This window comes from Marmota marmota, unplaced genomic scaffold, assembly GCF_001458135.2.
Source record: "Marmota marmota marmota unplaced genomic scaffold, marMar, whole genome shotgun sequence".
Taxonomy (NCBI): Eukaryota; Metazoa; Chordata; class Mammalia; order Rodentia; family Sciuridae; genus Marmota; species Marmota marmota.
The window spans coordinates 19,619,574-19,634,568 of record NW_026000196.1 but is presented as its reverse complement, the minus strand read 5'-3'; the positions used below and the strand labels follow the sequence as shown (position 1 = coordinate 19,634,568).

Sequence of the window (14,995 nt, the reverse complement as noted above, 5' to 3'; positions counted from 1 at the left end):
CCCCCCCCCCGCATTCCACCCACACTCCTATTCCCTGGAGGATCCCACATCTGGCCCAAGAGCCTGGGTTCCCCAGGTAGTAATCGGACTCTGCCACAGGAGTCCAGGTGGCTAGGTAGCAGCAGCCTTGGGCTGCAGTATCCGTCTGCACCTGTGTCTCCAGCCAGCACAGAATGTCTTCTTCCAGAAATGGAGGAGTCCTGAGTTCGGGGAGGGACAGGCTGCAGGAACCCTATAGGATCCTCACACAAGTGCTCGCTTTGGAAAGACCAGTGACCAGGCAGAACTCACAAAATGAATGGCAGACAGGAGGCATATGGGGGCCACTAGGGCCAGCCTGTGGGCAGTGGATGTTTAAGCCTACATCATTCTTAAAGAGATGCACTTCCAGGTGCTGAGGGGAGAGGGGCAAGGGTAGGCTGGTGGAGGCGCTCAGACCAAGAATTAGATGAGGGAGGCCACACCAGCCAGCGCTCTGACACAGATGGGGCTTTCCCCAAACTCCCAAGTCTCTGGGGCAAGCAGGGAGTGATTCACTTCCGGGCACTAAGAGCCATAAGGTAAAAGCTTTCCATGGGTTAGTAAGGGCCTCGCTTTCCTGCCTGAGATCTCCCAGCATCCACGCCAGCATCTCCTGTGGACAGCTGACCCTTGACCTTTAAGGCTGTTCTCCCTCTGGTGTTCCAGAAGCACCTTGCTTGGCCTGGGTCATGGTTTCCTGCCTTTTAAATATGAGGACCTGTCAAAAGTCATAAAAACACCAATGAGATGGTAGCTGGGCTGTAGGGTTTCCAGATAGAGGAAATTGAAGGACAGAAAGCCATGATGAATTCATCCAGGCTCTCAGATTATGTCATGTGGGTCCCTAGGCAAGGGAGGGCAAGTCACAGCTGCCTGGATCTAGCACTTGCCTCTGGGCCCGACCTTCCTCATCTGCAAACACAGAGTTCTGTGCAGTGATGCCAACACAGTGCTGGGCTCGGGGCTGGGCACTGTCCCTGTGTGGCCCATGCTGAGGTGTCTGGGGTTGGGGCACGGGCAGGGGGTGGACAAGATAGACCACCAAGTGTGCTGTGGCTGCTCTCGGGACGCCTCTGCTACAGTGAGGCTGCTGCCTACCTGTCACTCTGCCTGGCTATCAGCGGATTAAGATCCCTGGCCCTTGGAAGCAGCTGGCAGTGGAGGGAGGCTGGGCCACTTTCTGCTCCCTGCCCAACCTCACTGCATCTCAAGCTGGGTCTGAACAGGCCACTAGTCCCAGGACTTCAACCTCTCCTCCTGCTGCGGCACCTTCATCTCCATGCCTTTCATGGGTTCCTCAGGGAACCCATGCTCTGGGGTGTGGCCCCCTCGTCCTTCCCATCCTCCCTTCTCCAGTGAGCCTACAGGCCCCACCCTCCAGGGGCTGTTCTCCCTCTGTGTTCCACAAATGCTCATCTTTCTGATGCCTGGATTTTTAATGAAGACAAACTTCCAGCCTTCACTGTCAGTTTCCTAAACTCCAATTGTCAACTTTCGAGTTTATCTCCTCTGTCCTCAGGAGGTGGGGATGGGATTGCCTTCCCCTGAAAGATGGCTAGGGTGCAGCTATAGAGAATCATCCAGAACCTGTACCGACTGTGCACATCACTGGCCCTCCACCCTCTGCCAACACCAGGAGCAAAGGTCACAGATTCCACCGTGGGAGGATTGAAGACCTGGATGGTCCCCCACTCACACCACAGCTTTGACTCTCTCTCTCTCTTTTTCTCTCTCTCTTTTAACGTATTCCAAATCATAAATATCCCTTCGTGAGTCAGGGAATTACATGTAGAAGTATTTGTCAAGTAAGGCTGTTTTCTCTGCATGAGTAATTTCTGTTTTCGATCTTTGGGGACATGGTGGAGCCCCTGAGGATGTAATGGGGATGTGCATGCTGACCCAACCATGTCTACTCAGATCTGCAGCCTCATGAGAGGGGGCATCGCCGAACGAGGTGGCGTCCGTGTTGGCCACCGCATCATCGAGATCAATGGGCAGAGTGTGGTGGCCACAGCCCATGAGAAGATAGTCCAGGCTCTGTCCAACTCTGTTGGGGAGGTAAGACTATGCCCATCTCCCCTCCATCCCTTGTCATTTTCTTGTGGCCAGAATCTAGGGGTACCTTGGCCTATACTTCTTCCATGACCAACATCTAACCCCATGGGCTACACTAGGGGATACCTGATGTGCTTGGGAAAGCCTCTGGTCCCCACCCAGGGAAGTCTACCCTTCTTGGGGCAAGGAGACCCTACTGGGTCCTTGGACATACCTCTGTGTGCTGGCTCATGTGTGCTGCCCACCTTGACCTCTGAGAGACACCACTTCTCCAGGGGCCACCGGGCATCTGTTGGGCAGGCCAGACTGGCTTCTACCCTACCAGTGCCTGTCACAAGGATGAGCAGAATGGCAGGCAGTGCCTGGCCCTCCCTCCTGGCTCAGTTGAACAAAGCAGCTGAATGTCTCTCAACAGACAGGAGGGCAAAGGCTGGGGATGGAGCTCCTTTGCACAGTTTCTGGAACTGAATCCTTCACATGTCCTTTGGAACCCCTCTCCTCTGCTGGGCCAGCCCTCCAGGGCCTAGGGCTCGGATCACTGTGGCATTGGGTTTGCCTCCTGCCTGCTGCCTGCCCTTTCAGTGTAAGACTGCTCAGCCCTTTCCTTCCTGTCGATTTGGAACCTATTCCTAGTTTAGTTCTTTCTGGTGTCATTTCCATGGCATCAGGAGGATGGTCCAGGGTACCAGGAGAAGGGCACAGCTGTCCTCAAGAGGCTCACAAGTGGGCAGCATATCTCAGTGTGATGAGCAGGAGGCCAGCATGGGAGATGCGGCAGCACATGGGGAGCAGGCCTTCCCGTTGTGGTGTGGTACAGGGGTGTGCATGAATGTGGGCACGTGTGTATGTGTGAGGTGTGTGAAGGTGCACGTGACAGTGTGCGTGTGAATGTAGATGAGTGGGTGTGTATGAACGAGTGTATATGAGAGTGTGGGTGTGTGGGTATGGGTATTAGTGTACCTGGGAGTGAGTGTGGGTGTGTTTTTGTGAGGGTCTCTGTGAGTTTGGGTGTTCACATGTGTGAGTATAGGAGTGTGAGTGGGCCTGTGAAGGCAGTCATTGAAGAGGGGTGACAGTCTCTTTGGGAAAGGCGTGAGTGACAGCCCAAAGAGTAAGGCCGAGGAGAGCTGGAGAGATAAGTGGGGAGAGGGCCCAGGCAGAGTTTGGGTTGCACACTGAGGGTCCAGCCAGGCTCTGGGTGGTGTGTGGTGCTCCCCGGGTGGCCATGTGAGGCAGAGGGCCTGGACTCCATTTTAGAGTGTGGGTGGGGAGGTGAGCTGTCTCCAGGTCACCCCTCAGATCCCATCTCCTGGGCCACATCAGGACACTCAGTATTTTGTGAAACTGCTGAGGCCGAGGGAGGAGGCACATTCCCCCCGCCCCGAATGGTGGTGGCGATGGCTGACTCTACGAAGAAAGAGAGGGGCTGGGGAGCTGCCATTAACTTCCCTTTACAAATGGCTTCCAAGAAAGGAAAATCCAATTTTCCTAAGTAGGCGCTCGGAAATGGCTGCCCACACGGGAGCAATCAGCCTCACACCCACAGAGAAATCAATCCAGAGGAGAAGCCAGGCTGGGAGCGGTGAGAAATGATTCCCACTCCTCAGACCCCAGATGGATTGATTTCAAAGAGGCAGGAGAATGGGCTGTGAGGTGCTGGAGTCCCGTCAGCCCCCGCCGGCCGCAGCCCTGCTGGCTGAGCTGGGAGATGAAAGCGCTTGCCTGCGTTTTCCATCATGCCTGAGCACGTTTGGAAAATTAGTCACTGATAAACAAGACTTGAAGTTTGGATGAGCCTTTGGGGTGGGTTTCAGACTGAAGAATGGCCCAGAATGAAACTTCTGATGGAAAAAGCCTTCCTGGGGTGATGGAAGAGCCAACATCTGAACAGATCAAACAAATGTTGAAGGGGCAAAGGTGGGAAAATCTTATCGGCAAGTTTTACCTATTTGCATTGGTCAGACCAGGACCCGAGCCTGTTTGCCTGAGGAAGGCCAGACCTGGGTGGGATCAGCGGCTAACTCCTGGTAGCCTCTCCCTGGGCCCTGGGCATGGGCAGAGGCCAGCAGCACCCATGCCAGCTAGATATTTCAGAAACAACACCCACCCATAGAGGCAGTGGGCAAGGCAGACCCACTGGCCGGAGCACAGCACTCTGCTGGGCTGGGCAGGGCTGGAGCTCACCTTCTCTTTGCTTCCAGTGGCTTGGTGTTTGCCCCCAGGACATACCTTCCTCCCAGTGTCCTCAAGGATGTTGGGGTTGGTGTCCCTGGGGAGCAGCCTCATGCCTTCCTTGTTTTATGCCCATCCTGTTTGGAGCCAGGTAGGGGGGGAGGTCAGGCACTGAGGGTTATTCCCTAAGGGATTCTGAAAGGATGATGGTCTGAGGGCAGCCCGCTCCTCCTCAGTGAGCCCGTCCCCAGCCCTCCAGAACACCGGCCTAGTGGGCAGGGCTCTCTTGGTCTCCTCCTCACTGAAGCACAGTGCACGCCCCATGGTTCCTGGGGATGCTCCAGCCTTCCCTCACCCGAGTAGGCGAATTGCAGATACCCTTAAAAGTCCAGTTTTCCACCCTCCTGATGTCAGCTTTTGCTGAAAGGGAAACTAGCACTCGACTGTGGAAGACAGGGAGGGGAACCCAGGTCTGTCTGCACAGCACGTTCTTCTTCCTTCACTCTGAGGCACTGGCATTCTCAACAGAAGGCTCTTGGGAGATGTTCACCTCTACTGTTGGTTCTCACTTGACTGCACTGAGGGGAGCACCTGTGGGGAGTGGGTGAGCAGCTCATTCTCCTGTCTCTGTTGACAGATTCACATGAAGACCATGCCTGCTGCCATGTTCAGGCTCCTCACGGGCCAGGAGACCCCGCTGTACATCTAGGCCCACCCAGCCTTTGCCACGGAGCCGGGGTCGCCAGGCAGGCCCACCTGGACCCAGAAAAGCAGGAAGCCAGGACAAAGCCCTGCCCCTTGACCCCACAGCCCAGCCAAGAACACTGGCCCCTGAAGGGTGTGCCCTTACCTCCCGGTTGTTTTTATTTGATTTTTGTTTTGTTTTGTTTTTGTTTTTTTTGTTTTTTGTTTTCTGCCAAAAGGGGTACATTTTTTTTAATCAAAGGAGAGTCGCAGGAACAAACCTTTGTAAAACATTCAAGTATTTTGCCACATTCTGAACTCTTTTTCTCATTGTGACTGGCAGGGGTGTTCATGGGTACCTCTGTGTGGCATAGAGCGTGTGTCTTTCTTCCCTGAAGTTGTAGAACACAAACATGGGGACCCACTCATGCCACCATGAAGGGAGGCCTCTGAGGGACACAGCGCCTGCAAGGGGGCAAGCAGCCCTCTCCCGCCCCCTGGGTTGATGGGGGTGCCACTGGAGCCCCGAAGAGCCCTCAAGCTGACTCTGCTGCTGCTTCCACAGGAACGTGGGCAGCCCGGCTCCCAGGATGTGACTTGCACTGAAAGTGTGGGAACATGTGATCGATTGTAAGTATTTACGGGGAAAGGAGATATTCCTGAGTTCAATAAAGGATGATGGTCACAACATCAAAACTCCATATTTATTTAGAAAATGTTACCATTTTGGACTTTTATTTGGGCAAGCTGTTCTTCAGAAGTTTAGGGGTTTCCCATGTCTGGTGACCACACCTGCTTCTCCTGTCCCCCTCTCCCATTCTGAGTCATTGAGTCTCTGTGAACTTACCTGGGCACCCACCCTCCTGAACGCTTCTCCGCGGCAGGGCCCCCTGCCAGGTGGGAACACGCTCACCATCCTGCCAGGGACAAGGACAGCAGCACAGGCATCTTCCCCCTGTTTAAAACCTATCTACACAAACACATCCACACACGCTCCTCTCCAACAATCCAAACCCACCAGAAAACTCCACCTCTGCCCTTCCTGAGGCAACCAGCCATGAGCGCTATTGGCAAGCGAGACGCCCCTGCCATGAGCAGTATTAGAGCGTGTGCAGATGAAGGAACACATCGTCCGGTTCGGTTCATTAGAGATCAATGTTAACTGACATCATTTTGTCTGGAAGTCTCTTTTTTTGGCCCAGGCCTTGAAGAATACACTGTGACTTAAGAAGCCTTACCACGCAGTAACTAAAGCTTTAGGATTACTGTATTTGAGGAGTAACCTGTGTGTTGCATGCAGCTGACCTTAGGAAGACTTCGCGCATCTCACTAATAAACCTGAAGTCATGATGGAAGCTCTTTGTGTGGCTGGTGTGTTCACTGAGCATCATATGTCCAACTGGCCTCTGGTTCTTACTCTCTAGTGAGTGGCTCTGCAAGTCTTCCATATGGTGACAGCATCCCTCCCGAGTCTAGGGCCTTGGGAGCTCTTGGCCATGAGATCAGAGGATGGATGCTAAGGTCATCAGCTCTCGTGTGGGCCAAGTCCTCCAGCACCTGGAAGTGTCAGCTGTCGTCACAGGTCACCAGGCTGCTCTGGGTTCTCTACCCACCTGCCCCAGGTGAGAGACATGGCCACAAACTACTAACTGAATAAGAGAGAGATGGAGACTTGGGCTTCTTCAGATTTAAATATCAGTTGCCTCCAGGAGAGGTATACACACATGGTCACGCACACGCGTGTGTGGGGGTATGATACAGAGTCGAAGCGCCACTCCCAGACCCCTCTTTATACTTGTGAGGTCCTTTGCAGTCGTCGAGAGCACTAACAGGACTCAGGCAGTTCTGCTGTCACATTCTTTTCTCTGTGGTATGGCCCTGGTGTCACTTGGCATGGGGAGGCCACGGAGTGAACTTGGGGCTTTAGTCAGAAAGCCCAGGGAGGGGACTCCAGCTCTACTAGCCCAGGGACCTTGGCACACAGGACCCCTTCTCTCTGGCCTGCTCACGCAGTGCATGCTCTGCTGGTCGGAGCTACTCACCAAGCACCTTTGTGGCCTGGGGTTCTGGGGAGGAACAAGCGGTTTTTCTTACGAGGCCCCCTGAGGGATGCTAGCTAAGCACTCCGTTAAGCTCTCCCTTGGCCATCAGGGCATGTAAGAACAGTCTGATTTCAAAGCGAACTCTAGCTCCAGGCCTTCTTTCAGAAAGGTTGCATGGTAGAGTCAAAGAAAAATGTTCAGTAGGAAACTCTAATAGAAAGGGGAGGCGAAGAGTTGAAAGTTCTGTGCCAAGAAAGAAAAAAAATGCTAGCAGGGATAGCACCAGCAGGGGAGGGATCGCAGCTCAGGCAGCCCAAGGGAATATTCCTGCCGTGCCCAGGACAAGGCATGTGATGGGCTCCAGGGAGGAAGGCTATGGCTAGCAGATGACATGGGGGCGTGACTCCCGCCAAAATGATACACAGTCAAAAAAAAAAGAGGAAGAAAAACTTTGAGCCGTGGCCTGTTTTCTCCCAGAAGCCCTCAGGTGTTGCCTCCACGGAGCGGCAGCTGTGGGTCAGTGTGGATGGGACGTGCGTGCATCGGGTGGAGGGGGCTGCCTTTTCCTCCTGAGCTCCTGCAGCTCAGTCTCTCCAGGGGGCTCCTAGGAAGCACAGCTGGGCAGCTCTGGGTGCCTCCCACTCCCCAGCAGCTGGCAAGGAGCCCAGCCCAAGCCCTCAGGACCCAGCTCTTGGCCAACGGTGCACACAGCCCTCAGCCTGTCTCTGTCCCAATTAGACCTCAGACACAACAGAGGCCAGAAATACTTTTTATTAAAACACTGATCATTATTAAAACACCTTGAGGTACATTAAATAAATACAACCGTTTGAGTTGTACAAACAGGTCTCTGGTGGCTTGAAAACAATTTTCTTTAAATTCTGCCTTAGCAGCTTCTGTGAGTTGATACAGCAGAGGGGAAAGAAAAGGAACATCCATCTGAAATAAGCTTTCTGTTACATCATGGTTCATCACAAGTTTTAATTTGTGTGTTTATCTCCAGCTCAAGGAGACCTTGAGTGCTTGTGAAAGATGCCCCGAACCTTGTTAGCCATAGAGTTGGGGTCCAAAGTTTGCCCACCTCGGCATCCTCACACCCCCCCAGGCCAGGGTTAAAGGTGGTGTCCTAGTAGCCACCAGCCTCCTTTGGGTTCCTGCCTAGGTCCCAGCCATACCGAAGTGGGAAAAGTAACTTCTTAAAACAGCCATGCAGGCCTGTTCCAGATACCAAAACAGGAAACAGGAGAATAAGCTTCCAGATGGAAAGGATGCACAGCAAGGGGCAGGAAGCCAGCTCTCCCATTGGCTGAGAGCCCACATACTGCTTGGAGCCTTGGAGGCCTGCTGCTGGAACTGCTACCACCAGGATGTCGCTGAACTGGGTCAACGGGACCAGAGCAGAAGTTGCCAGCACACTCCCAAGTGGGCCTTACCAGCCGCTGTGCCTTCTGGGGATCTTTCCTGGAAGCCTGGAGCTCTGGCCTTCCCAGTGTTCATGTGGGTCAACCTGGCCTTGAGAGGATGGGCCAGGCTTGTTTCCATGAGGCAGAAGGTTCTAGCCAAGTGGCATCCAGTTGGATACAGTTTCTTTATCCACAAGATAGAGTTGTTACGACAGCAAACACAGAACTAAGTGTGAGTGGGTATGTGTGTGGATGGCACTTTCTGGACAATGCCTGGGACTGAAGGTTTTAGGACAGCACATCAGTCTATGCTTGAGGGGAGGTACAGCCTGAGGCAGGAGACCCAAATGACAGATGATAAGGCCCTGTTGCAGAGAGGCAAAGTGAAGGACACAGAACTCCAGGATGACTTGTCCCCTGACCGTACAATAAAAATACCCCAGAGCTTGAGTCAGTGTCATGGGAAGCAGTCTTGGCCTCAGTCAGACTGTAAGCAGGTCTGAGGTCTGCATGGTTTATCCCAGCCAGTGGCAGGGCTCAGGGACATTGCTGTGTACACCCCCCACTTTCCACTGCCTGCCCTGCCAGCAGGCACCCCCCCCCCCCCCGCAGCTGGCTGTGCTCTGGCTCACCTCAGAGACGGTGAAAATACTGCTATTCCCGGACTAGGACATCAGGATGTAAATACTTTGCTTTGCCCATGGCTCAGGAGAAGCCATTCTGAAAAACCATCAATTAACTTTACCTGCAAAGGGACTTGCTTCAAAAGCCCTCACTTGAGAAAAATTAGAGAAGATTTCCCATTTCATAGTCTGAGTAAAGTGCTCATAAACTCATCTCTAGTATGTCTCTTGTGGAAAAGGAAGATTGCTGTCAAAAGGCCTGATTTATATATTTTGAGCTCAGTAGCTTCAGGGAGGCAGCAACCAAGGACATTGGCAAAGCAATCAAACCATTAGCAGCTGACCCTGGCTGGGAGGTTCCTATACCATACTTGAGTTGGAACCCTCCTTCTACCCCCTGCCCCACTTCCAAACACAGAGAAGTGCCCCCAGCACATTGGATGAACTGGAATTAGAGGCTGAGGGATGGGATGCGGGATATTGAGGTGGGGGAGCTCAAGAACAGTCACAGGCCATGCAGAACAGAGAAGAGCATCACGAACCCCTAGCCAGGCACTGAGCAGTGGTGGGTACCCTCCGGCCCATCTCCTGCACTTGCTGTGGCAGGCACAAAGGTAAGCTTTTTGCCCAAAGCAGGAACCACTGGCCACAGATGGGGGACTCAACAGCCCTATGTACTAGTGACTACTGTTTTGTATGGTCCAGGTACAGGTGTTTCCTGCACAAAGAAAGTTCTTGTGGATAGCGCTGCTCTAGGACCATTGCTGAGAACTGACTGCAGCTGATGTTGCCAGAAAACGAGGGGCAAGGGTGGGGCAAGAAAGTCAAAGGTGCCCAAGTTGGCCAAAGGCAATCGAGTTGGACCCAAGCTGGGCTTGCTGCTTCTGCATGACCAACACAGAGAGAGCTCTCATAGAAATATGCAATGCAGATGTGCCTGCTGCCACCTGACTGGGGGAGGGATAGTGCTGGGTCATGCCTTAGCAGGAGGTATACACACCCTGGAGAAAGGGGCCCTGTGCCCGACCCAGGTCAGTGAGGTGAGCTTAGATACAAGGGGAAGGTGCTTATTGTTATTTGTTGACTCTGGTTTAAGGACAGGGGACCATGGAGAAAGGGGAGCTTAGGGAGAAAGTGGGGATGGCAGCCCACAGACAGAGGCCCAGCTGAGAGGTCCAGGAGACAAGGAGATGGCAGGTGCCTTAAAGCCCTTGCAATACCTTCCTGCTTCCCAGGGGTGGCAGGGCCATGGTGAATCCCATCACTGTGGATTTGTTTGCACAATAGCTCTGTAGCCCTGTGGGCAAAGAGTTGGAGCTTTGGGTACCATCTGTGCTGAAGTTACTTATTTCCTTTTAAAGGAAATAACAGGCCATAATAGGATAAAGGTTTCATTAAAGAGAGATACGAACCACAGGGGAAAATAGTCCCATGACGGAATGACATCCTCTATCCACTTAATACTAAACTACATTGGGGATGGAGGAGAATCCTGCTTTCATGGCCCTGATTTGGAGGAGATGTAGCGTCTCTCAGTAACATGAGTGTCACCTGTCATGTATTGGCATTCACGTAACGCTGGTCAGTTCAAAGTGCTACATGCCTGATGAAAACAAATTCACTAAGGACACAAGAGAATCATCATTCCGAAGTATGGAATGGGTAACAAATGCAGTTCCCGAGAAGACCACTGATCAGGGCCACCTCAAGAGAAGGAATAACAGTTGCCCACTAGAGCACCCTGACACTTCTGGGTGGTCTCCATTTGTCCTCTGCCAAGCTGGGCCAAAGGCTCCTCCCAGTCAAGCATGGTATCTTCTGGCAAGAAAAGGCTGTGCTTGACACCAGTTCCTTCAGTGTCCCGTACAGACTTCTGGTTGCTTCATAGCTGGTCCAGGACTCCAGCACCAAAGACGGCCTCCTCCACCGGGTTCTCCTCAGAAGTGACTGCAGAGTGGATGGTGCCCACCACATGCCGCACCTCTGGAGGGAGGGCACAGTTCGAGTGTTCCAAAAACTTAGCCACCAAAACCCGGGTGTCTGCATAGGCCTTGCTGTCCACTAAAGAGTGTGGCCGCACTTTCGAGACCATCTGTAAGGCCTCTGGCTTTGTCTGTTGGTCAGTTTTCCAGGTCCCAGGGTCCCTGGAGGGTGAGAGCTGGTGCTGATAGGTAGCCATGACTGAGCGAGATGTGGAAACTAAAAATCAAGGGAAAAGATGCAATTTGAAAACCACCAGGAAAAAAAAAAAACAAAAACAAAAGGCATCTGTTGAGTTCTTTACAAAGCAATAGAATCATGCTGTGGACATGCTTTCTGCTGGGTTTCTTGTTTCTGATCTGGCATCTGGGCATGGCCCTATTTCCTGTGTCCCTCCCTCCCTTCTCAGCCCAAGGTTAGGCTGGTATTAACCTTGAGGGCTGCAGCCTCCCAGAGCTGAAGGACTAGGAATGGGGGCCAAAAGGCGAGGTAGGCCAGGGAGAAGAACAGGTGCTGGGCAGGGAGCGGTTTTATCTGCCTCACAGCCAGAGTTCCTAAGCCAATGCCCTTCTCAGCCTTTCCCAGCTCCATGACCTTTCCCTCTGGGTCTGATCACTTGCTGGGCCAGAACTGTGGCACCTAGACACAGGGTCTGACTTAAAATCAGAGCTGGGGAGTGGTAAAGGGGCAATGAGACCCCCTCCACTATGTCAGTCATGGAGCCACTTCTCAGGGTCCTTCCCCTTCTGCCCACCAGGTCAGGGGCTGGAAAAATGGCTTCAGCTCCCCACAGGGCTGACTGTCAGCTACAATGCATCATACATAGAATAAGCATGGTCAGATGGCACCTTGGACAAAGCCAGGCCCAGGCAGTCAGCTGAGATCCACTCATGGAGGACCACATCAAGGCCCAACTTGCCCAATGCTCTCTACGTCATTCCAAGTAGACATATTCTGAATGAACTGTTCTGGGGTCTTTTTGATGGCAATGAGCAAGCCCAGGAATTAAACATGAGAAAGTATAAAAAACCTCCAAATCAACTCCCCAAAATGCCATTAATAAAGTAAAATAAGCAGCCATATGCATATTAAACTAGTTGTAGCCCCTGATACAGCTGTACTCAGAGAAAGAAAGAGAAAGAGAGGAAGAGGGAGGGAGGGAGGGAGAGAGAGAGAGAGAGAGAGGGAAACACATTCCCAGGTGACATTGAAGGAAGCTGAATTTAGAGGCAATGCAGCTAAGGACCTAATGCAGCTAACTCATACCCCTACTTCACAGCAGGTAGATGTCAAGAATTTTAGAAAAGAATTACCTCACCTGTCCCCAGAGTAGCCCGAGACAGTCTTGTTTCAAGGTCCTGGCTGCACGAGGCAGAGTGTGAAGAGGCATCTTAACCAGAAGAGAATTCAGTTAACACATGAAAGGGGAAAAAGGAATTATTGATAAAACTATCTCAGCCTGCCTGTGGCTAACACATATATTTTAGATGCCAGACAAGCAGGAACAAACCAGTCCATGGATGAAAGGGGAGCAGCCCTGCATCTCACCAGGCCCACTGTGGCTCAGGTGGTGTCTAGGTCCTCCTACCTGGGACCTACAACTCTCCTCATACAAGCCCTGAACTCTTCATCAGAATTGCCTCTGATTCTGAGGTTCCCCAAGGACCTGTCAGACACATGCCTTTGTCCTATGGAATAGAAACAGTCTCATGTGGCCGAGAGGAGCCAGAAGCAATGGGCTGGTGTGCGGGATGCAGAAAAGAAATGGTGATTGGATTTTCCCTCATTGCCACCCCTTGGATGTCATGATTTGCAGACCATTAATTTCACTGAGGGGGAACAGGCCAAAGGAAGCCAGCAGAGGGCCACATCCTGAACACATCCCTGAGTCCCTCCAAGTGCATAGGATTGTCCCCCAATCCTCAGTGAGTGACTGTGGGCATGGAGGCTCAGGGGTTGGCCCTCACAGGGCAGAGGGAAGCCGAGAAGCTCTGAATGAACTAGCAGAGCTGGACTTTTTCAGGAAATTCAGATGGAATGTTCTTATGTAAGCCAGCAACTGCATGTGGGAGGGAAGGATAAAGAGAGATGGAGAGAACCCACTAGAAAAGTCTACAGGTGCAAAATAAGACATTTCAACCAGGAGGATGCTTCCAGGCAGTTGACTGGTGTGGCTTCCTGGTTCCTTTTCAGGATTTCTTTCTTCTTTGGCTGGCTGAACTCTAGGCTATTTGGGTGTCCACTAGACAAGACCACTGAGACAAGACAGGTGCAGTCACACTGGGACTTCTTCTTTCACAGCCGTTTTGTGAAAATCTTCTGATTGTGATGTAACCACAGTCAAAAGGCACACCAATCTTTACTGACACTATGCAGCCCTTCCCATGGCAACGAGGATGGGCATGGGTTCTCCCACATCGGGGGCCATAAGACTTTTGAGGGAGCTTGTGTGAAATGTAAATCCCAGGGCTGTGGACATTGGGACTGTGTCTTATACAGTCTTACAGCCCAGGCTGGTGTCCACTCACACAGTCATACAGGGACTCCACTCACACTCCAGACTGCACATGGAAGACTACCAAGGGGGTCATAAAGTGCTGCTGAGAACAAATTTGGGTCTGCCCCAGACTCCAGGCAGAGGACATGCCACTTACCCACAGACTTCACCTGAGGACACCTGTCCTAGCCTGAACCTTGGCCCTTCTTGGACACTGGAGCAGGTGTGCAACACTCCTGGCTAACCCCAGAGTTGATGACTGCTGGGGGACTCCCATCATTCCAAACTCTCGCATCCCTCCTCCTCTGCTCACACAGAAGAGGCCCCCAGGCTACCACTACCCGTACTCAGCTATAGTCTCAGACATCCAGACTGTGTTCCCCAACTTCCCAGAGCTGGGTCTTCACTTTCAGAGGTTATGAGACCTTCAGTGTCCAGGACACACCCTGGGGGCACAGACGGGCTCAGCCAGCCATACCTGCCTCACTGGATGCACAGGAGGTAGGGTCACTGGCAGAGCGGGCCACACGCCCAGGACTTGGCTGTGCCTGCATGCTCACACCTGTAGCCTCCAGGGGGCCTGGGGTAGGTGGCAGGGGCGGTGAGGTGCCTGCCGTGTCGTCGGGGGATGGGTGGCTCGGACCCAGTGAGGTTGCTCCCTCTGACGTTGGGAGGCTTGCGCTGCTGGCTGGCACTACAAGAGAATGAGCACAGCATAAATGCAAGTGACCACAGGGCCACCCTGACAGCGACAGCATCTGCCCTTTAAACCCCAAACCTAAATAAACTCTGAAATCTTAGAAGCATGGGAACACTGGACCAGGTTGTCCAACATTGCTGTCTGATGTTGAAAGGTTTGGGGTACCAGATGACCTTTCAAGGAGGATTCTAGGAAGGGGATACAAGGTACTCAGGTCCTCCACACCCCACAAGAGACTAGAAATCAGAGATCAGATACTTGGTCACAAGGATGCTTAATGAGCAGGGGCCATTGAAGAGTGAGAATTCTGAGGGAGACCTTGTATGCCAGCCAGGCCCTAGGGGCCTGAAAGTCTCCCCATTCCAGATAGGAGGTACAACCTGGGACCTGGAATTCAGCCCCTGGGTCAATCGGGCAGGATAAACCCAACCCATACAATATCTACCTTGGTTCTCAAAGAAATCCCTGGGCCAGCAGCTTTGACCTTACCTGGGGACAAGTCAAACCTGCAAACTTGGAGCTGGGGGTGCAGCTCAGTGGTAGGGCACTTGCCTAGCATGTGTGAGGCCTTGGGTTCCATCCACAGCACAACACAAAACACACAAATAAAAACCCCAAAAACTAACAAACAAAAATAAGAAAGAAAGAAATTCAAACTCGTAGCCAAACAGAATCAGAGACTATGGGAGTGAGCCTGGCCATCCAGGTGAGAAAAGGCCCTCCATGGAAAGTGGATGCCCTTTAAACTGAGAACTGCTATTCTGGACAAGCAATGCCAGTCAGGTCTTTGCTCCTGCCCCCTTATCACTCCAAGGCTG

At 52.5% G+C, this 14,995-nt stretch overlaps 2 protein-coding genes across 7 annotated transcripts in view; one reads left to right on the top strand and one right to left on the bottom strand.

The window, feature by feature from the left end:
* Apba2 (amyloid beta precursor protein binding family A member 2) overlaps nucleotides 1–5,620 on the top strand; it is a 218,902-nt gene extending 213,282 nt beyond the window's left edge. For all 5 annotated transcript variants that reach the window (XM_048790387.1, XM_048790386.1, XM_048790384.1 and 2 more), the window contains 2 exons: nucleotides 1,939–2,079; nucleotides 4,886–5,620. In XM_048790387.1, the coding sequence (XP_048646344.1) occupies nucleotides 1,939–2,079; nucleotides 4,886–4,957 (213 nt within the window). In that variant the 3' untranslated portion in view covers nucleotides 4,958–5,620. The remainder of the gene's footprint in view (nucleotides 1–1,938; nucleotides 2,080–4,885) is intronic.
* A 5,002-nt stretch (nucleotides 5,621–10,622) lies between these two features.
* The window catches only part of Entrep2 (endosomal transmembrane epsin interactor 2), a 410,933-nt gene continuing 406,560 nt past the window's right edge, over nucleotides 10,623–14,995 (bottom strand). For both annotated transcript variants that reach the window (XM_048790382.1, XM_048790381.1), the window contains 3 exons: nucleotides 13,956–14,171; nucleotides 12,299–12,370; nucleotides 10,623–11,199 (listed from right to left, as the gene is read on the bottom strand). In XM_048790382.1, the coding sequence (XP_048646339.1) occupies nucleotides 10,883–11,199; nucleotides 12,299–12,370; nucleotides 13,956–14,171 (605 nt within the window). In that variant the 3' untranslated portion in view covers nucleotides 10,623–10,882. The remainder of the gene's footprint in view (nucleotides 11,200–12,298; nucleotides 12,371–13,955; nucleotides 14,172–14,995) is intronic.